We start from the raw sequence: 22,743 nt of genomic DNA on the forward strand, positions 1-22,743 counted from the left end.
AAAAAAAAAAAAAAAAAAAAAAAAAAAGCAAAGAACTTGAATAGACATTTCTCCAAAGAGGATATACAAATAGCCAATAGGGATTGAAGAGACAGTCAACATAATTAGTTCTTAGGAAAATGCAAATCAAAACCATAAGGAGCTACCACTACATACCCATTAGGATGGCTTTTAACCAAAAAGGCAGACAATAACAAGTGCTGGCAAATATGTAAAGAAATTGAAACGCTTATTGCAGGTGGAAATGTAAAATGGGATAGCCACTTTGGAAAATAGTCTGCATTTCCTCAAAGTTAAACACAGTATATCACCCAGCAATTCCACTCCCAAATAATGCACAAGAAAATCTAAAACATCTGTTCAAACAAAAATCTGTACATGAGCGTTCACGACAGCATTATTTATAACAGCCAAAAAGTGGAAACAACCCAAAGGTCCAGCAACTGGTGAATAAAGAAAATCTGGTATTATCGGCCGGGCGCGGTGGCTCAAGCCTGTAATCCCAGCACTTTGGGAGGCTGACACGGGCGGATCACAAGGTCAGGAGATCGAGACCATCCTGGCTAACATGGTGAAACCCCGTCTCTACTAAAAAAAAAGAAAATACAAAAAACTAGCCGGGCGAGGTGGTGGGCGCCTGTAGTCCCAGCTCCTCGGGAGGCTGAGGCAGGAGAATGGCGTAACCCGGGAGGCGGAGCTTGCAGTGAGCTGAGATCCGGCCACTGCACTCCAGCCTGGGCAACAGAGCAAGACTCCGTCTCAAAAAAAAAAAAAAAAAAGAAAAGAAAATCTGGTATTATCTACAAAATGGAATATTATTTCTACAGAAAAAGGAATGAAGTACTAATGCAAGATGCAACACACATGAACCTTGAAAACATTATGTTAAGTGAAAGTCAGATACAAAGGCTATATACTATGATTCCATTGGTATGAAATACTCAGGATAGGCAAATCCATACAAATAAAAGTAGACTAGTGGTTGCCAGGGGCCAGGGGAAGGGTAAAATGGGCAGTAACTGCCAATAGGTATGGAATTTCTTTTGGGGATGATAAAAATGTTCCGAAATTAGATCGTGGTGATAGTTGTACAACTTTGTGAATATTACTAAAATTCACTGAATTTGAAAAGGATGGATTTTACTATATATGAATTATATTAAAATATTTTTAATGCTATTTTACCTCACTTTTGACAACAAAGGGTACTATTTTTTTTTCTATCTCAGCCAATTTGATAGGAAAGAAAAAGAATCTATTTAATTTTCATTTTTATGAGTAATACAAAGTTTATTGATCGTTTCTATTTCTTCATTAGTGATTTGTCTGTTTGTATGCTTTGCCCAGTTTTGTACTAGCACGTCATCTTTTTCTGGTTTTGTAGAAACTTTTCATATTATAAGGTTATCAACCCTTTGCCATCTTTCCTAGTTTGTCATTTGTCTTTTAGTTTTTATACGGCACCTAACATATACATGTTTTTCATTTTCACATAATCAAAATTATTCACCTTTCTCTCTATGATTTTGTTGATTGTTTGAACTCCTGGAAATTTCCAACTTCCACCCTCCTGATCCTGCCGGTTCTAGGACAAGAGAAATACTGATCTATGTTTTATTCTTCTGTTTGTGAGTGACTGTTTGATTTTCTTAGCTTTCATTTTTAAGTAGGAATACCAATAACACTGCAAGGGAGGGTAGATGCTCACTTTCCTCTGATTGCATCTCTGTAAGGAGATAGATGGAATAAATACCAAACTCTTTGACAGCTACAGCTGTATGGTGATGGCCACTTCTTCCTTCTAAATGATCTCTACTAGTGAAGGCAAACAGATAGGGAGCTTCCAGGAAAAAGTCCATGAACTCAAATCCCCAGGTGTAATCATCCTGGCCAATAGGCAATTTGTTAATACTGGCCCTTAGAAGGAGAGGCAAAGAAAGCCTATCAATTGTCTTATCTCAGTACCTGACACAGAGTAGGTGCTCAGTAATTGTCAGTTGTTAAATTAAATCCATCAGTTATGTAATACCCTAGTCGGGATGAACTGGGCCTGGCCAATCTGAGTGGAGTTCATAAAGGGACAGCATTACCAGCCAAGGTTACAAAACACAAATTGCTGCCTTTTTCCACGGTCCTGGAACATACCCCATAACGACTGGGAATTCTTTCCTGGAATGTGATGAGATGGAGAACCACATGTAAAGATTCCAACCTGATAACTTTCCTCTGGGCTTTAACATGATTTTCCTAAAAGTGACTCAGGTTGCTTCTCTTGTGTCCAAGGCTCTAGCACCTCTTTTCACACTGAATCAAACAATGTAACTTGTCTGAATGTAACTAGTTCAATGTAACTAGAGGTGAATGTAAACTAGTTCAATTGATTTCATTTCATTTTAGGATGAAAAGATTATGTCTGAGTTTCTGGCTATTTATTCTACTTAATCTCAATTTACTTTTCTGATAAAAGGGAACTTACTGGTCTTAAAATTTATATTATATTATTTTTCTAAAAAAAAAGATGGGGTCTGGCTCTGTTGCCCAGGCTGGGATTGAACTTCTGGCCTTAAGCAATCCTCAGCCTCCTGAGCTTCCTGGGACTATGAGTGCATGCCACTGTGCCTAGCTTAAAAATTATATTCTTTGTATCAGAAAGAAACTTACAGCATCCAATGCTTATAGTCAGAGGAGAAATTCTCAAATAAATATTCCAGGCTTCTGTCTTGAGAAACTATCTTATAAAAAGAGGAGCAAGCTGAGTGTGGTGGCATGCCTATAGTCCCATTTACTCTGGAGCCTGAGGTGGGAGAATCTTTGGCCCAGGAGCTCGAATCCAGCCTGGGTGATATGGCGAGACTCCATCTCAAAATGAAAAAAAGAAAAAGAGAAGCAAATGAACATAAAAACAGCAGAAGGAAGAATATAATAAAGAGTAAAAATCAATGACATTGAAAAAAAGAATTTTAAAGCAGAGAAAAATCCATGAAACAAAAGCTGTTACCTTGAAAACATCAATATACGTAGCTAAACCTCTAGCCAGTTTGACAAAGGAATAAAATACAAATTACCAATATCAAAAAGGGGGAGATCACTACAGACCTACCAGACATTAAAATAACAAGGGAGTACTATGAACAGCTCTTATGTAGATAAACTCAACAACTGGAATGAAATGGACCAATTCCTTGAAACTACCAAACTACCAGGATTCAGCTAAGAAAAAATAGATAACCTGAATAGTTGCATATCTATGAAAAAAGTCAAGTTCTTCCTTCTATCCTTCCTTCCTTCTTTCTTCCTTTTTTCTTTTTTTTTTTCTTTTAAGAGATGCGATCTCGTTATGTTGACCAGGCTGGTCTCAAACTTCTGGCCTCAAGCTCCTGCCTCAGCCTCCCAAAGTGGTGGGATTTCAGGCATGAGCCACCGGCACCCATTTAGAAATAAAATTCTTAATTCAGAATATTTCACAAAACAAACTTCAGTCCTGCATGGCTTCACTGGCAAATTCTACCAAACATTTAAAACACATATATATCAATTCTATGCAATCTCTTGCACAAATAGAAGTAGAGGAAGCACATTCCAACTCATCTTATGAGGTTGGCATTGTCCTGATACCAAAACCAGGTTTTTAAAATGAAAAGTAAAGAAAAAAGGAATAAAACTATAGTTCAATATATCTCATATCCAATATATTAACAGACAACAGAAGAAAACTATATGACCAAATCAAGTGATGCAAAAAAAAAGCATTTAAAAAATCAACATCAATTCAAGATAAAAACTCCCAACCATCTAGAAACAGAAGGCCACTTCATTAAGTTGATACAGGGCATCTATCAAAACCCAACACTTATCATCAAACTTACTGGTAAGACTAAATGCTTGCCCTCTAAGACTGAAAACAAGACACACATGTTCACTTCAGTGCAATAAAGCAAGAGAGAGAGAGCAAGAGAGAGAAGAAATGAAAAAATAAAACTCACCTTATTTGCGAACAACATAATTGTCTATGAAGAAAATTTTGAAGATTCCAAAGAATCTACAAAAAGGATCCTAGAACTTATAAGTGAATTAGCCAGATTGTGCTAGATCAACATAGAAAATAATCAATTATATTTCCATATTCTAGTAATGAACAACTGAATTTTCAATTTTATAAAATTTTTTAAAATATGATTTACAATAACTTCAAAAAGCTAAAATACTGAAGTATAAATCTGTCAAAGCCTGTGTAGTATCTGTATGCTGCAAAACAAAAAACACTAATGGAAGAAATCAAAGAGGACCTAAATAAATGGAGAGACATGCCATGTTCATAGATTAGAAAATGCAATATAGTCACAATGTCATTTCTCCTCCAAAGTGATCTATAAATTCAGTTCCATTTCAATCAAATTCCCAGCATGACTTTTTCCCCCTGAGAATGGGAGTCTTGCTGTCACCCATATGGAAGTGCAGTAGCATGATCATGGCTAACTGCAGCCTCAAACTCCTGGGTTCAAGCAATCCTCTTGCCTCAGCCTCCAAGTAGCTAGGACTACAAGCATGCACCACCATGCCTGGCTAATTTTTTTGGATGACTTTTCTTAAATAGAGAAAAACCAATTTTACTTCTTTATATCTGCCATACTATTATTATATTCTATCATAGATCATTATATAATGATATATAGAGGAAAATCCCTTGTATTTCACAATGACTAAAATACAAGACTTTTTTTTTTTTTTTTTTTTTTTACAGTGGCGTGATTTCAGGTCACTGCAACCTCTACCTTCTGGGCTCAAGCAATTCTTCTGCCTCAGCATCCTGAGTAGCTGGGACTACAGGAGTGCGCTACACGCCCAGCTAGTTTTTGTATTTTTTGTAGAGACAGGGTTTTGCCATGTTGAACTCCTGCACTCAAGCCATCCACCCACCTTCGCCTCCCAAAGTGCTGCTGGGATTACAGGCATGAGCCACAGTGCCTGGCCCATACAAAGACTTGTGGTAAAATAGTCACCAAATATAAGTCACTGTTAAGTAATTTCATGTGATAAATAAATATAATTGAATATTAAGAGAAATGGGAGGAATGCAGACCATAAAAAGTAAAATATTCAGAATCTATATCCTAGGGAAAAAAAAGGAAAATATAACAGAAAAAAACTGATTTTAAAACTATGTGTGGCCATGCACGATGGCTTACACCTATAATCCCAAGAATTTGGGGGGCTAAGGCGGGAGGATGGCTTGAGCCCAGGAGTTTAAGAATAGTCTGGGCAACATAGGGAGACTTCATCTCTACAAATAATTTTAAAAATTAGCCAGGTGTGGTGGCACACACATGCAGTCTCAGTCAGGAGACTGAGGCAGGAGGATTGCCTGAGCCCAGGAGGTCAAGGCTACAGTGAGCTGTGATCTCATCACTGCATTCCAGCCTGAGCAGCAGAGTGAAACCCTGTCTCAGAAAAATTAAAATGAAAACTATGTGTGAAGGCAAAGGAACTAGAACAGCCAAAGAATTCTGAAAAAGAAAAATAAAGCTGAAAAAAATCACACAACCTGATTTTAGACTTAACTGCCAATCTGTGTTAATCAAGACAGTGTGGTATTGACGAAGTGATAGACACATAGGTCAATGGAACAGAATGGAGTCCAGAATTGGATTCTACTAACTGGTTATACAAATGTAATCTTTTACAAAGGTGCATAGGCAATTCAAAGGAGCAGATAGCTTTCAACAAATGGTTTCAGAAAACAGACCAGGTACAGTGGCTTACTTATCTAATCCCAGTGCTTTGGGAGGTTGAGGTAGGAGGATTGCTTGAGCCCAGGAGGTTGAGGCCAGCCTAGGCAACATGGCAAGACCTTGTCTTTACAACAAATAATTTTTGTTCATTTGTTTGCTTTGTTTTGTTTTTGTTTTTGTTTGAGATAGAGTCTCTCTATCACCCAGGCTGGAGTGCAGTGGCGCAATCTTGGCTCACTGCAACCTCCACTTCCCGGGTTCAAACGATTCTCCTGCCTCTGCCTCCCAAGTAGCTAGGACTACAGGCACACGCTACCATGCCTGGCTAATTTTTGTATTTTTGGTAGAGATGGGGTTTCACCATGTTGGCCAGGCTAGTCTTGAACTCCTGACTTCAGGTGACCCACCCCCCTCAGCCTCCCAGAGCGCTGGGATTGCAGGCGTGAGCCACTGCACCTGGCCTAAATAATTTTTAAAAATTAGCCAGATATGATGGCACTCAGCTATAGTCCTAGCTGCTTGAGAGCCTGAGGCAGGATCACTTGAGCCCTGGCAGTTGAGGCTGCAGTGAGCCATGATCACACCTCTGCACTCCAGCCTGAACAACAGAGCAAGACCCTATCTCTGAAAAAGAAAAACTTCTAAGAAAATCTTCATGACTTTGATTTAGGCAAAGTGTTCATAGATATAACATCAAAAGCACAGTCCATTTAAAAAATTGGATAAATTGTACTTCTACAAAATGAAAAACCTTTGCTCTGTAAAAGACTGTTAAAAGAATGAAAAAAGCTACAGACAAAAAAATTTTTCAAATCTCATACATAAGAAAGACCTTTCATCAAGATTACAAAAAATAATTCTCGGGACTTAACAGTAGGAAAACAACAACCCAATTTTTGAAAAGTGGTGGAATAATTTCAAGAGACACTTCACTAAAAGCAATATAGAGATGGTAAGTGAACACATACAAAGATTCTCATCAGGAAAATGCAAAATAAAACTGATGAGAAACCACTATACACCTAATAGAATGGGTAAAAAGGGGAAAAAATGCCAATACCAAATGATGGCAAGGATGAGAAGCATCTAGAACTCTCATATGTTACTAATGGCAATGCAAAATGGTATAGCCACTCTGGAAAACAGTCAGGCAATTTCCAATAAAGTTAAACATATACTTGCCGTATGGACCAGCAGTCCCACTCTTAGGTATTTACTCAGGGGAAATGAAAACATATGTTTACACAAAAACCTGCACATGAGTGTTTATAGCAGTTTTTACTCATAATTACCGAATGCTGGAAATAACCCGGATGTCCTTGAATAAACGAATGTATAAACTTTGGTACAACTATTAATGGAATGCTACTCAGCAATAAAAAGGAATGAGCCAGTGGTACATGCAGCTACATGAATGAATCTCAGTGACATGCTAAGTGAAGGAAGCTAGACTCAAAACGTGGCATACTTTCCAGTTCCATTTATATGACATTCTAGAAAAGGTAAAGCTATAGGAACAGAGAACAGCTGGGGTGAGGGAAGGGTTTCACTGAAAGGACAGCAAGAAGGCCTTTTTGGGTGGTAGAATTGTTCTGTATCCTGACTATGGTGATGGTTACATGAAACCATACATGTATTAGAACTGTATATTCAAAAGATCCATTTTTACTATATATAAAATTTTTTAATAATTATAAAATAATAGGAATTAATATAGCTTATACTTCATCTCGCTTCAGATAAGATTTAAAATTATTTCCTTTAACTGTAAGACATATGGTTAATTACGCAAAGCTAAATATAAACCCTAAGAAGATTTGCTGCCAGATCGTATTTACAATCTGGCTAAAAGGCAAGCCTGAATCCTTGAAAAACTGGTTACCTTAATGTCTCCCTTTTGAATCCTTTTTATGTTCTCTCTTCCTTCTCACGTCTCTGATTGTCTTCCTCTTTCTCCCTCCCTCCCTTTCTGTTCCTTTGTCTTTATCCTATCTTAACAGATTGTATTTTAATCTGAAGTGTATACATTACATTATTTTTTGTCATGTAAAAAAATTAAAACTTGTTCTTTATTTTTAAAATGGACTGAACATTTTGTATCTCTCTCAAAATTAAAATATTCTGTCAAATTACTTACAAGTTGATTTTTACTTGTGAATGATTTTCAAAATTGATAATATCTTCCCCCTCCACTGCCTTGCCACTGCCTGTTGCTCAGGTGTTCTCAAGAAAGAAGGAAAAGTTTTGTTTTTTTGTTTTTTTTTTTTTTGAGATGGAGTCTCACTCTATTGCTCAGGCTGGAGTACAGTGGCACCATCTTGGCTCACCACAACCTCCACCTCTCTGGTTTAAGCCACTCTCCTGCCTCAGCCTCCCGAGTAGCTGGGATTACAGGTGCGTGCCACCACACGCAGATAATTTTTGTATTTTGAGTAGAGACGGGGTTTCACCATGTTGGCCAGGCTGGTCTTGAACCTCTGACGTCGTGATGCACCCGCCTTGGCCTCCCAAAATGCTGGGATTACAGGTGTGAACCACCACGCCCAGCTGATGGAGAGAAAATTTTTTATGTCCCTTGTCAAGTGAGGAGGCAAATCTTTCCCCTCAAAGTTGACATAACTTTTGATGTTTTATATTATGAAGACAACGCTTTATTTAGTCTAGATTCTCTTAAAATATTGTATCAAGTGTTAAATTATACTTATTTCTTTTGCATATTTAAAATATTTTTGAGAAACACACATAGCAATTTTCTAGTAATGTATTCATTTTTGGCATATAAATGGGGCTACCCATACTTGTTTTGAAACCAACACATTTGTTTGCAGTCAAGAAGATACATACAAAACAATTCTCAAAGAGAGATATTTAAGTTAACTTGCAAATGGTTTGTGTCATATGAACACAGTCATTTACATTTAAAGGTGGTGACCAGGAATTAAACTGAGCACTAGAAAAAGGTGACAGATTAAGAAGGAAAATGGGTTTGAGAGATTCTGTCAAGCTGTATTAAGAAAAAGATGAGCGAAGGTGGCTTGTGAATTTACAAGGCAAAGCTAGAAAACTTTGGTAGATTACAAATTTCTGTACAAATAGAAAATTGAGCCAGCTCATCATATAAAAAGGCAATTTTTTACATAACCTAAATAGAAAAGATATTTTACTCTTATCTCCACCGCCATCTTCATGTTTTCTTCCGCTGTCTTTTCCTTCTTCATCTTCAGAGTTTTCTATTTCCTGAATAACCATCCTTTTCCCTTTGGTTTGAGTCTTAGATACAGCTTCAGAATTTTTCAGATCTCTTTCAACCTCTGACAAGGTTTTCTGCAACACAATTACCATATTAAACAAAATATTTTCCTTTAATAATAAATATAACCATTCTTTCAGGTAAAAACATAAAGATGTTGAAAAATGAATACAACTAAGACACGGCTTTTTTGGGGTGGCCTTTGTCTGATTGTAATCATACATGTCCACTGTTAAAAAACAAAAACAAAACAAACAAACAAAAAAAACCAGTGTAACAAGTATAAAAAATAAAGAAAAAAATCACCTAAAATCTTGCCACTCAGATACTACTATTAACATTTTGATAATCTTCTAGATGTTTCCATGCATATATACCCACAGAGATGTATAGTTTTACACAAATGAAATCATGCTACATATGCTGTTTGTTTATTTAAAATATAGAGATGAGGTCTCACTAGGTTGCCCAGTCTAGTCTCAAACCTGTGGGATCAAGCAATCCTCTCACCTCAGCCTCCTGAAGTTCTGGGATTACACGTGTGAGCTACCACACCCAGCCCACATTACTGTTTTACAGTAATGCTGAAAATTCTGAAATATTTTATGCTGACTGTAATAAAAAATAGATACACCATCCTTTGTTTGGTACACAATTTTCAAGTATTTTCTCCCAATTTGTGGTCTGTGGCTTGTTTTTGTTTTTTGTTTTGTTTGTTGTTGTTTTTGAGACAGGGTTTCCCTCTGCTGCCCCGGCTGGAGTACAGTGGTGCAATCACAGCTCACTGCAGCCTTGACCTCCCTGGCTCAAATTATCCTTCCACCCCCACCTCCTGAGTAACTGGGACTACAGGCCCACACCACCATGTCTGGCTTTTTAAAATTTTTGTGGAGATAAAGTTCAGCTGTGTTGCCCAGGCTGGTCTTAAACTCCTGGGATCAAGTGATCCTCCTGCCTCAGCCTCCTAAAGTGCTTAGATTACAGGTGTGAGCCACCATGCCCAGCTGTGGCTTGTCGTTCATTCTTCTGTGTTTTTGAAAAAGTAGATGTTCTAAATTTTGATGAAGTCCAATATATCAACTTTTTCTTTTATGGATTGTACTTTTCACGTCTTAAGAAATATTTGTCTAAGGTCATAAAGATTTTCTCTTATGTTTTCTTTTAGAAGTTTTATGTTTTATATCTTACATCAAAAAGTATATGATCCATTTTGAATTAATCTTTGTATATTGTTAAGATAAAAATTCATTTGAAACCAGGCACAATGGCTCATGCCTGTAATCCTAGCACTTTGGGAGGTGGTGTGCACCTGTGGTCTCAGTTACACAGGAAACTGAGATGGCAGGATTGCTTGAGCCTAGGAGGTGGAGGCTGCAGTAAGCCATGTTCCCACAACATTACAGTTGAGGCATCAGAGAAAGAGGCCTTGTCTCAAAAATAAATAAATAAACATAACCATTACAAAAAGGAAAGACTAAGCCAGGCCCTAAACCTAAACCTAAAATGTTGACTTGACAAAAGCTGCTGATATTCTAGCAACATTAGCTGCCACTCAGAGACTGTGGGATAGGTAACCCAATAGGTATATGTGGAAACTTAGTAACAATTTCTCCATGGGTTTCTCTTATTTCTGACTATACTGCCAGCAGAGGCACTAAACCACCTTCTTTCTGGATATCTCTAAGGATGTTTGTACTGAGAACAACCTTGGCAAACTGAAATAGTATTCATCTGCAGCGGAGAGGGCAGGTGTGTTGGCTCTCCAGTGTAATAAAGGTGATGCTTCCATATGGAGCAGAGATTGGGCAGGTTTGCTTACACCCCATCATAAAAGAAGGGAGTTTCCTAAAGTTTTGTTTGTTTGAGATGGAGTCTTACTCTGTCGCCCCTGTTGGAGTGCAATGTTGGCCAGGCTGGTCTCAAACTCCTGACCTGAGGTGATCTGCCTGCCTCAGCCTCCCCAAGTGCTGGGATTACAGGCATGAGTCACTGCACCTGGCTGGTTTCCTAAATTTTTGATTTGTCAGCCACCACATAAATCCACTGAGTGTGCAATATCCATCTGGGCCACTCTATGTCACCCCTGTGGGACTTGGGAGCAAGGGGAACTGACATGAACGTGAAGCTCATCTGCTTGGAGTAACAAAGTCTTTGGTATTTGACCCAGGATATCTTGTATCCTCTGGTAGGCCACCTTGTTCATTTGTAAGCAAGGGAAAATCTGTTCTTGACACTTAACCTCTACTCTTTAGGCCTGAATACAGATCCCCTAGGTGTATAACTGAGTCAGTCTGCTCAGTCAGGTAGCATATGCTATCGATGATGCTGTGCTTACCATGCTAGTTACAGAGAGAAACGCTCTTCAATGGCCAAGGCGTTCACCTCTAATCCTACCTAGGAAGGTACCTTCTATACTACTCCACATGGCTCAGACAAAAACACTGCCTACGACACTATAGGAAAAAGAAAAATTGATATTTGTCTTTCAGAGGAAGGTTTACAGTTTTGAAAAAAAAATTAAGATTCTGCTTTCTTCCACTTCAAATAGATGTTAACGTTTTGGGGTGTCTGGAATATACCTACCGTTTAAAGCTGTGACCTAATCTTCAACATAATTTGTTTGGCAAGATTGATACCACTTTAAAATAAATACAGAAACAGCCAACTACACAATTAGGTGAGAAATCACTTTCTGAACTTACCTTGGCCAACTCATTATCAGGCTCAACATCCAGTACTTTACTCAAATCTTCTATAGCTTCCTGGAGCTTGTTTTGATGTTTATATGTAGTAGCACGACGCAGAAGAGCTGAAAATTTACCAAAATAAAAGGTATGTTTTTTAATATTTGGCATTATGGTTGCAACATATTTTGCAAGTGGAAGAATATGAGCAGCACAGAATACTTTATGATGTAATTACCCAAAGCTCAACTACACCTATTTTCATGTTGATACACACATAGATGACGACACTGAGGTACATAAGAGAGACTGCATCAGGCAACTGTCCCCTCTATAACAACCCTCTGGCCCTCTGGCAGCCCCAGGCCCTGCCAGTGTTTCCAAGGACTAAGAGATTTCATACCTCAACCCTTCACAGGCAACACATTGTATTGCAATATCGGAATGATTTTCACTGATAATAATCCTTTCCTTCTTATAATTATGGCGAGTATTATTTTGCCACTTTTTGAAAACATAAAATCCCTTATCAAAATTTAGTATATTGGCTAGGCACAGTGGCTCACGCCTGTAATCCCAACAATTTGGGAGCCTGAGGTGGGCGGATCACTTGAGGCCAGGAGTTCAAGACCAGCCTGGCCAACATGGCAAAATCCCATCTCTACTAAAAATACAAAAAAATTTTAGCTGGGCATGGTGGCACACATCTGTAATCCCAGCTACTTGGGAGACTGAGGCAGGAGGATTGTTTGAGCCTGGGAGGTGGAGGTTGCAGTGAGGCAAGATTGTGCCACTACACTCCAGCCTGGGTGACAGAACAAGACTCTGTCTCCAAAAAAAAAAGTATGTTACTGACCAGCATCTAGCTCAGAATATGGCTCATTAGTGACATCTGTATAGCAATCCCTAAAATGATTAGAAGGAGTTACTTAGCACAGGGAACTGAGAGAATCCTGATGATCAAGTCAGTTAGGTCCAGAAATTAAACACTTTGATAATTCGTATTTGATTTTTTTGGTACGTTTCAATGTATAATTTGATAATTATTTAATACTGACAATGAATGCCTCTCTAGACTCATCATTAACTATTATATAAGGAGAACTTTGTGTAATACGTCATTACCTTGAAAAAGAATCAAGTTTGGTAATTCTGAAAAGTGGGGATTTTTTTTTTTTTTTTTTTTTTGAGACAGAGTCTTGCTCTGTTGCCCATGCTGGAGTGCAGTGGCACAATCTCGGCTCACTGCCTCCGCCTCCCAGGTTCAAGCGATTCTCCTGCCTCAGCCTCCCAAGTAGCTGGGACTACAGGCTCATGCCACCATATCCAGCTAATTTTTTTTTGGTATTTTTAGTAGAGATGGGGTTTCACCATGTTAGCCAGGATGGTCTCAATCTCCTGACCTCATGATCCACCTGCCCCGGTCTCCCAAAGTGCTGGGATTACAGGCATGAGCCACTGCACCTGGCCGAAAGGTGTGAAATTTTATCTGACATATTTTAATATGCTATTTTAAAACATAATTATAAATTTGACCAATTTGAATTTTAGTCTTAGAATGTGCTATGAAAATCTAAATGATAAATCATTTTGTTATAAATTTAATTAAAGTTGTAGCACTGCACTTTAAATATAATTTAGCTATTGCTATTGCTATGCAGATTCCTGAAGAGAATTTCCATGAAGAAATATTCATGACATAATGATTGTCCTTTTTTAAAACTTTTTATCTTGGAATAATTGGATATTTACAGAAAAGTTGCAGAGATAGTACAGAGAGTTCCTGTGTCCCTTAACTTAGCTTTACCTAATGCTAACATCTTCTTTGTTTATTTATTTATTTTTGAAACAGAGTCTTGCTCTGTCACCTAGGCTGAAGTGCAGTGACATGATCTCGGCTCACTACAACTTCTGCCTCCCAGGTTCAAGCAATTCTCCTGCCTCGGCCTCCCAAGAAGCTGGGACTACAGGTGCCCACCACCATATCTAGCTAATTTTTTTTTAAATGTATTATGGGTTTTTTTGAGATGTATTCTCATTCTGTCGCCCAGGCTGGAGTGCAGTGGCGTGATCTCAGCTCACTGCAACCTCCGCCTCCTGGGTTCCAGTGATTCTCCTGCCTCAGCCTTCCAAGTAGCTGGGATTACAGGTGCCTACCACCATGCCCAGCTAATTTTTTGTATTTTTAGTAGAGATGGGGTTTCGCCACATTGGCCAGGCTGGTCTTGTACTCCTGGCCTCAAGTGATCCACCCACCTCAGCCTCCCAAAGTGCTGCAATTACAAGCATGAGCCACTACACCCCTCCTTTTTTTTTTTTTTTTAATTTTTAGTAGAGATGGAGTTTTGCCATCTTGGCCAGGCTGGTCTCGAATGCCTAACCTCAGGTGATCTGCACATCTCAGCCTCCCAAAGTGCTGGGATTACAGACATGAGCCACTGTGCCCGGCCGAGACTTGTTAAAATTAACAGAGTTAATACACGTAAAGTGCTTGGCACAGGGCCTGGCAGAGCAGTGGTATGGGGTTGGCAAAACCTTCAGTGGGCTGCTGCCTAAAGCTGGGAGCCCAGTCCTACTCTGTGACAGAGACCAGCTTGCATAAAACACAGGCCCAACAGGACTTGATTGGTAAATGGAGGGCAATCCATGACAATGACAGTGGCAGGTGATGCACCAGGCTTCCCCTTAGCACTCCCATGGCTTCTGTCACCTCTACCATGTTTATAGGCAAAAAGGGATACATTCCATGTGAAAAAGTGTTTATATTTATTTGAATCCATAAAATTTTAAAGAAATATAATGTGTCTATTACAATGTATGTCACTCCCTCTTGGAATGACTCCTTGATAACAGAAAAGGAGAATAGAGTCTGATTTGCATACTTCAGGCCTGAACCATGACAAGGTGGTCAGTCACAGAGACAGGGAATCAAAATAGAGTGCAGGTTTCTGGCAGAAAGAGTCATTTTTGGACAAATTTAATTTAGAATTAAGTTATTCAAATTATTAATTTAAAGTGAAAATTAAATTATTTATAGCAAGCTAGGCTTAGTGGCTCATGCCTGTAATCCCAGCACTTTGGGAGGTCGAGGTGGGCAGATCACTTGAGCTCAGGAGTTTGAGACCAGCCTGGGTGGCACAGTGAAACCCCATCTTTAAAGAAATACAAAAAAAATTAGCTGGGTGTGGTAGCACATGCTTGTAGTCCCAGCTACTTGGGAGGCTGAGGTGAGAGGATCGCTTGAGACTGGGAAGCGGAGGTTGCAGTAAGCCAAGATTGCACCACTGTACAGCAGGCTGGGTGACAGAGTGAGGCCCTATCTCAAAAAACAAAACAAAACAAAATGAAACAAAAACAGGCCGGGAGCGGTAGCTCACGCCTGTAATCCCAGCACTTTGGGAGGCTGAGGCAGGTGGCTCACCTGAGGTCAGGAGTTCGAGACCAGCCTGGCCAACATGGTGAAACCCCATCTCTCTACTAAAAATACAACAATTAGCCAGGCGTGGTGGTGCATGCCTGTAGTCCCGGCTACTTGGGAAACTGAGGCAGGAGAACCACTTGAACCCAGGAGGCAGAGGTTGCAGTGAGCCAAGATCACGTCACTGCACTCCAGCCTTGGTGACAGAACAAGACTCTGTCTCAAACAAACAAACAAAATTATATACAGCCACCTAGGTGAAAATATCCACAAAGAAGCTGGGAGAACGTTCTAGAGGTCCTGTGTGGGCTTATCATTTTATTATATTTATAAATACCAGAAAATCTACATTAAGTTATACTTTTTTTTTTTTTTTTTTGAAAAAAAAAAACTTTAAAAGGCAAACTTTGATTTTTTTTTTTTTTTTTTTTTTTTTTTTGAGACACAGAGTTCTGCTGTGTTGCCTAGGCTGGTCTCAAACTCCTAGCCTTAAGCAATCGTCTCACCTCGGCCTCCTGAAATTCTGGGATTATAGGTGTGAGCCACTGTGCCTGGCCGAGATACTTCTCTTTTATTTTATTTTTGTTGTTGGTTTTTTGTTTACTAAGATACTTCTTAAAAATATATATGTATTTTATTAAATCCTCTGGGATTATTAGCTACTTCCGTACAAATAATCAGGGACTTAACTTACAAGTTAAACTTAAAGGCAACTTTGTGAAGTTGGTGATTCACATACAAAAATTTGAGTTTATCTGAAATATTTTTAATGTAAATATTGCAAGTATCTACGAATGGCCTTTATTAATGTGTCCTGCTGTAAATGTAAAAGAATTCTATAATATTTTTTACCCTTTACGTTTCCAGGTTCTAACTCCAAGACCTTTTCACAATCCTGAAAAGCACTATTCCAGTTCTGTAATTTGATTTCTGCTTGAGCTCGATTGTTATAGGCAACTACAGTGGGAAGCGCCGATATGCTCCTAGAAAAGAAACCGTTACTGGCAACAAGCAAGCCTAAGGTAAACACAAGAATGTAGAGAAATTCAGCTTAAGTTACACATAAAACAATTATAACCTGTGTATGGGCTGAATTGTATCCACCAACATTCATATGTTGAAGTCCTAACCCCACAGTATCTCAGAACATGACTGTATTTGGAGATAGGGTCTTTAAAAAGCTAATTAAGATGAAATGAAGTCATGAGAGCGGGCCCTGATCCCATAAAAGAGGTTTCCTTATAATAAGAAGATATTTGGACATACATGTATGGACAGACTGTAAAGTCACAGGGAGAAGACGGCCACCTAGAAGCCAAGGAGAGAGGCCTTGAAAAAACCAACCCTACTAGCATCTTGATCTCAAACTTCCAGCCTCCAGAAGTGTGAGAAAAGAAATTTCTCTCGTTTAAGCCGCTCAGTCTGTGGTACTTTGTTATGGCAACCTTTGCAAACGAATATAGCCTATATTATCAAAAATAATAAAATACAATTCTACAGGCATACTAAATCAATATTTAAACAGATGCTTAAACATCCAGTAAATAGCCTTAAAGTTAACTCAGGCTTTAGAGGCATTATGGGAATTTAAATACTCATAGATCTGGAATCTGAGCTTTAGTTACTGGAATTAAAATGAAGGTAGACAAAGATAAATACCTATAGATCACCTTAAAAAAAACCGTTGATGTCAGTTAACATCAAATATCAAATACCAAACACATTTTTTGGAACCAGGCGTGGTGGCTCACCCCTGTAATCTCAGCACTTTGGGAGACCAAGCTGGGAGCATGGCTTGAGGCTAGGGGTTCGAGACTAGCCTGGGCAACATAGTGAGATCCTGTCTCTACAAAAAAATACAAGAGAAAATTATCCACATGTGGTGGCTCACACCTGTAGTCCCAGCTATTCTCAGGAGGCTGAGGTGGGAGGATCCCTTGAGCCCAGGAGTTTGAGGCTGCAGTGAGCTATGATCATACCACTGCACTCTTGCCTGGATAACAGAGTGAGACCCTGTCTCAAAAAAAAAAAAAAAAAAAAAAAAATCTGCCCAAGGTCAGATGTGGTAGTCTGAATTCCCTTAACCATTATACTATGCTGCTTTAATTCTTCAACTACATGACTCCATAAAAGAAGAAAAGAGTTTTACAACCTGTAATAGACAAGAGACTCTCTGGTATAAATCTACAAGAAAAGAAAGAACAGTTATCAAGACTGACATCCACCTGCCTGAACAGGGGAGGCTATACTAAATGAATGATCCATCATATATCCTCTTTACCTCATGTCTTCATTTAAACAGTCTGAGAAAACTTCTTTAGAGACATCAACAACATCGAAAATATCTATCTTATTTCCAAAGGTGGAAAAAAGATTGTACAGAGTTTAGGGCTAAGGTGGCATTGGTGATTCTATAAGAACAGTTTATCTGTAACAACATTTTAAAAACTTAGTCTACTTTTCATAGGCTGTTAAGAACTTCAGAAGTTCATATACATATTTATTGAACATCTACTATGAACCAGGTACTTTGTTGGGCCTTGGGGATACAACGATGTAAAAATCCTTGACAAATGGGTTCTGCTCTTACAAATCTTACATTCTAGTTATTATCAAATCACACAAGCTTAAATTATACTTCTGACAAGTGTTACAAAGGAGAGGTAAGACTGCTATAAGAGCCTATAAATTGGGAGGTGAAGTGGGTGGGGTGGGATGGAGATTTAACCTAGTTTGGAAGGTCAAGTAAGGCTTCTCCAAAGAAGTAAGGTGAAGACTAAGATCTGAAGGATAAATCAGAATTAACTAGATAATGGGAGGAGGGAAGAGCATTTTTTTTTTTTTCTTAATTTTCTTTTCTCTTTCAAAGGCTAGTCAAGTGAAATGGTGGGGGTGGAGAAGCAACAAGGAAATCTGTATCTGGTTGTGATCAATTGTAAACACCACTGTACTCTGATCAGCCATGAGAAAAGCATTTTTGATGGAGGACCCAGCATGTGCAAAGGCCCTGTGGTAGGAAGGAGCACCACAAATACTAGAATTAAATCCAGGCAGTCTACAGTAGAACCTAAGTTATTCACTTCCATGTCATATGGGCCTTCTGTTGAATTCCTGTCAGATGGCTTCTATTTTCTCTGCAAGATAGGAAGTTAAGTCCTCTGTCAAAAGTAGGAGTGGAGTGGGAGCTTAAAGGTTTGAGAAAAGTATTGAAAAAATAGGAGAAACACAAGTGAATATATGGTAAATCACAAGTACAATACATTGAGAGATTCTGACATAGACTTTCGCTTATTTATTTATCAACAATTAAAACATTATCATTTTTTAAAAGGCAAGTTTAAACCACAACAAACGTCTGCTCACCTGGTATAATACACCACTGCTTCTTCATAATCTCCTGAGTTGAAAGCTTCGTTTCCTTTCTCCTTTTCACGAATGACAAGAAAATCCTTTTCTTTCTCAGTTAGACCTAGAAATAAATGTTATCTGCTATATGTAAACATATAATTTAACAGAATTTTAAAGTTTAAATCTAAGAATGCTTATTTTAACAGAAGCAGAAGAGAGCAGAAAGATCATAAAATAAACAAAAGAAAATAAAAGGTTCCTTAAGCTTAGTGATGTTTTCTTTTAAATCATTCATAAGTTTTGAGGATTCAGAATTTTGTAATGATTTATTTTGTTTTACTTTATAGGTGCCATTCATCTGTTGACTACAAACAAAACAAATAAACTGGCCCATCTTTTGTTTTGAAGCAAATAGAAAACAATTTGAGGAATTTGGAGGAAAAGAGGATTGGAAAAAAAGGAATTACAAACAAATGAATTACAATAAGAAAATAGGTTTATATTTTAAAGTCTTACTACATTTAAAATTAAGCGGGTAAAAGAGAGAAGCAAATTTGTTGAATGGTCAGCTGTCTGAGAAAATCCATAAACTTTTCATGGTAATCTGTGCAGTACTCAAAGACAATGTCTTCTAGATTGACAGTTTTTATTATAATTTAAAACCTATAAAGACTACTAAATTATTATTTTTTCTCCAATTACCTGCTGTATCTATTCTTGTCTCAATTTTAGACAAGTGTGACTTGTCTATTACCGTCTTTTCTTTGTAATCTTCATCAATTTTCAAACATTCCTTTTCCACGTCAAATCTTAAATGAAAGAACAATAAAAACCAAAAGAAGTACAATACAGGCAAGAAAACAAATATATTATTGATATTCTTATATTTGTACAAGTATGCCTTTGGATCCATATTCAAAGATATGTAGTAACTTTATAGTTCAAGTCATCTGAGTTCCTTCTTAAGAAAATATACAATTTAGTGAGAGCTTAAATGTTAATCAAATCTAAACTGGTCAGAACTTTGAAATTAAAATTGTGACTAACTTATCTCAATTTTACATTTTTGTTCTTTTATAGTTTGGATGGGTATAAAATTACATTAGTTTTTTTTTGGTTGGTTTTATTAAAAAAAAAAAAGGATATAGTAGTTTTTTATGTACTGAAAAAAACATCGAAAGGGCTGAGGCCAGATATTCTCAGTACTCTATTGAAGTAATTTGGTATTCTTGACATGTTCAGGTTTATAATAATTATTTAAGAAATTACTGCAGTATTTTGTGGTAGATAACTTTTTTAGTGATACATTTTACAGACATGTAAAACATACTTATCCCATTCTGCATAATCCCTTGGAGTTTTCTTTTTAGTTGGTCTTTTAGAACATTTTTCCTAAAAGAATAAAATCATATTTTATGAGATATATTTAATATAAGATTATCAGGTTTTACTGTAAATGCAATGTAAAGTATTGGGTTAAGATATACAAATGGAGGCCAGATGCAGTGGCTCACACCTGTAATCCCAGCACTTTGGGAGGCTGAGGTGGACAGATCACTTGAGGCCAGGAGTTCCAGACCAGCCTGGCCAACATGGAGAAATGCCGTCTCTACTAAAAATACAAAAATTAGCTGGGCATGGTGGCGCATGCCTGCAATCCCAGGTACTTGGAGGTTGAGGCATGAGAACTGCTTGAACCTGGGAGGTGGACGTTGCAGTGAGCAGAGATTGAGCCACTATACTCCAGCCTGGGTGACAAAGAGAGATTGTCTCAAAAAAATAAAATAAAGATATACAAATGGAATGGATAAGAAAAATAGGTACCCTGGAAGTTACTATAACTTCAGCATTAAAGTTATTAAGAATTTTAAATTTGTAGTTAATTCTGGGGACAATCTATAGGTTTTTAAGTATATATATATATAATTTTAAAACTTATGTGTGAATATATTATTACTGATTTTCTTATAATAAAAAAGTACTAAATTCTGATTCATTCTTTTCAAACCTAGGCATTGGAGAAACATGAATAACTGCTATGTTAGTCAGAAGTTTGCAATGACAGTAATCTGATTTGGAATAATTACATTAAAAAAGAAGAAATTATCAGCTTATATAACTAAACGGATGGAAGGGCAGGGGTATTGCTGGATGAGGGGATTCCTATGCCCTTTCTCCAGCTCCCCATGTCCCTCCCAGTCTCTGCTCCTCTCTACCTACTGATTTCACTTTCCCTGATGGGTACTTGCTTTCTTTATGTGACAGGAAACATCACCACAAGCATTCTGGAATTATAACCTCACAGCTCTCTCCACCAGAGGAAAAGGAGAGTGACTCTTCTCTCTGTCTTCAGTTAGAGAAATTCCAAGGAAGAACTGATTGGCTAGCTCGGGTCATGGGCCCATCTTGACCAAGCACTAACAGTGGCCCAAAGTAGCCACATTCCCACTGCTGAAGACAGAGGGCAGGTTCTGCACCGGAACAGAATGAGAGAAAGGCAAACAATAGCCATAATGCTCACCAATAATCAGTCTCCGAGAGAAGGTACAATTTTTGCTAGATAAGTACTACGGAATATTAACTTTAAAATATTTATCTATATAGTCTGAAGAAAGGGAAGTATAGCAGAATTTATAATAATAAAGTAGGTGCTGATTTGTTTTTAAACTGTTACATATCTTCATTCTCATTAGGCTCAGGTTTGCTAATAGCAATACTAGGAACTATATAAACCACATAAATGAGTACTATGCAGTCCTTACAGGCTCAAAAAGTCTCATTTGATGCTTGCACTCGATTTCCTGCTCATCAAGACAATGTTCTCAATGCTAAGATGATGTTATGGGTTGAATTATGTCTCCCAAAATAGTATGATGAAGTCCTAACCCCGGTACCTGTGAATGAGACCTTATTTGGAAATAGAGTCTTTGCAATATAATCAAGTGAAGATGAAGTCATTAGGGTGGGCCCTAATCCAGTATGACTGTGTCCTTATAAAAAGAGGAGAAGTTCCAACAGAAGGAAGCTGGCGGTGTGAAAATGAAAACAGAGCTTAGAGTTGTACTGCTACAAGCCAAGGAAGGCCAGGGCTTCCAAAAGCTGGAAGAGCCAAAGAAGGATCTTCCCTTACAGGTTTTGGAGGAAGCAAGGCCCTGTTAATACCTTGATTTTGTACTTCTAGCCCCTAGAACTGTGAAATAATACATTTCTGTTGTTTTATGCCAACCACTTCCTGTGGTATTACAGCAGCCCTAGGAAACTAATACAAATGGTATCACTTAGTTTCAAAAGGCATTGATGCGAAATCAGGGGTATTTAATATTCATACGTGGCTCTCAAATACCTACCTGTGACAAAAAATATCCCCCTTTAGGGATCAAGAAATGGACATGAATTGGCTTGACTATGGTAAGCATTTCAAACTGTGTAGATATATCAAAACATCACATTGTACACCATAAATACATGCAAGTGTTATCAATTATAACTGAATAAAGAAGAAAAAAATTTCAATAAGTAAAAAAATGAATGTGGAGCAATAAAAGTCTCAAGACATGGACTGAGTATATGGGATAAAATCTAATGTGTAATATTATATTTGGATATTTTAAGAAGGCAATGCTCTCTGACTTTGAAAGATTGGGACATGTGCCTTCTATGTATTCTCATAACACTGCATATTTACTGTCATAATCCATTATATGCTACAGCAGTGGGGCTCAAATTTTTCAGTATCATGACACTCTCACACTCCTCAAAATTATCGGTCATTGGAGTTATACAGATTTCCCAAATATTCACAGATGTCATTATACAACTTTATAAATCACAATTTGTTAATATCTGCATGGAGCTCATCAAAAAAGACTTTCAGGTATGTTAAATAAAATTTATAGGAGGTCAGTGATTTGGACTAAGCTCCTGCACTAGGCCCCAACAGACTAAAATGTAGTCACTGGTGCTAAAGTTCCACATCACCAAACCAAAATTAACTTGCTTATCTGACTAGAGAAACCAAAAGACATAGATAATAACCAAATTTCTGCTTTAACCCTTATAAGGAAAATAACCTGTTGTTAAATAGTCTACTTTTTGTATTCCTTGTCCCTGCTCAAGCTACCTTATAAAAACCAGCTGTTCTGCCATGGCCATTGGAGCACATTTTCTAAATTTTTAGAGGAGATGTCATCCTGATTCATGAATTGTTAATATAAGCCAATTAGATCTTGAAATTTGTTGTAATGTTGTCCTTTGACAAGTATCCCCCTTAAGGGCTATTTTCTGTCACAAGCAGAAATTTGAGAAACACATAAT

The 22,743-nt window shown here is 37.8% G+C and overlaps 1 protein-coding gene across 1 annotated transcript in view; it reads right to left on the reverse strand.

Moving 5' to 3' along the window:
• Nucleotides 1-22,743, reverse strand: part of SPAG1 (sperm associated antigen 1) — an 86,660-nt gene that overhangs the window by 40,768 nt on the left and 23,149 nt on the right. The window contains exons 5-10 of the mRNA XM_017859467.1: nucleotides 19,760-19,821; nucleotides 19,132-19,238; nucleotides 18,445-18,550; nucleotides 15,934-16,064; nucleotides 11,682-11,788; nucleotides 8,894-9,053 (exon numbers count right to left, since the gene is read on the reverse strand). Coding sequence (XP_017714956.1) covers nucleotides 8,894-9,053; nucleotides 11,682-11,788; nucleotides 15,934-16,064; nucleotides 18,445-18,550; nucleotides 19,132-19,238; nucleotides 19,760-19,821 — 673 coding nt within the window. The remainder of the gene's footprint in view (nucleotides 1-8,893; nucleotides 9,054-11,681; nucleotides 11,789-15,933; nucleotides 16,065-18,444; nucleotides 18,551-19,131; nucleotides 19,239-19,759; nucleotides 19,822-22,743) is intronic.

This window comes from Rhinopithecus bieti, unplaced genomic scaffold, assembly GCF_001698545.2.
Source record: "Rhinopithecus bieti isolate Rb0 unplaced genomic scaffold, ASM169854v2 scaffold_47952, whole genome shotgun sequence".
Lineage (NCBI taxonomy): Eukaryota > Metazoa > Chordata > Mammalia > Primates > Cercopithecidae > Rhinopithecus > Rhinopithecus bieti.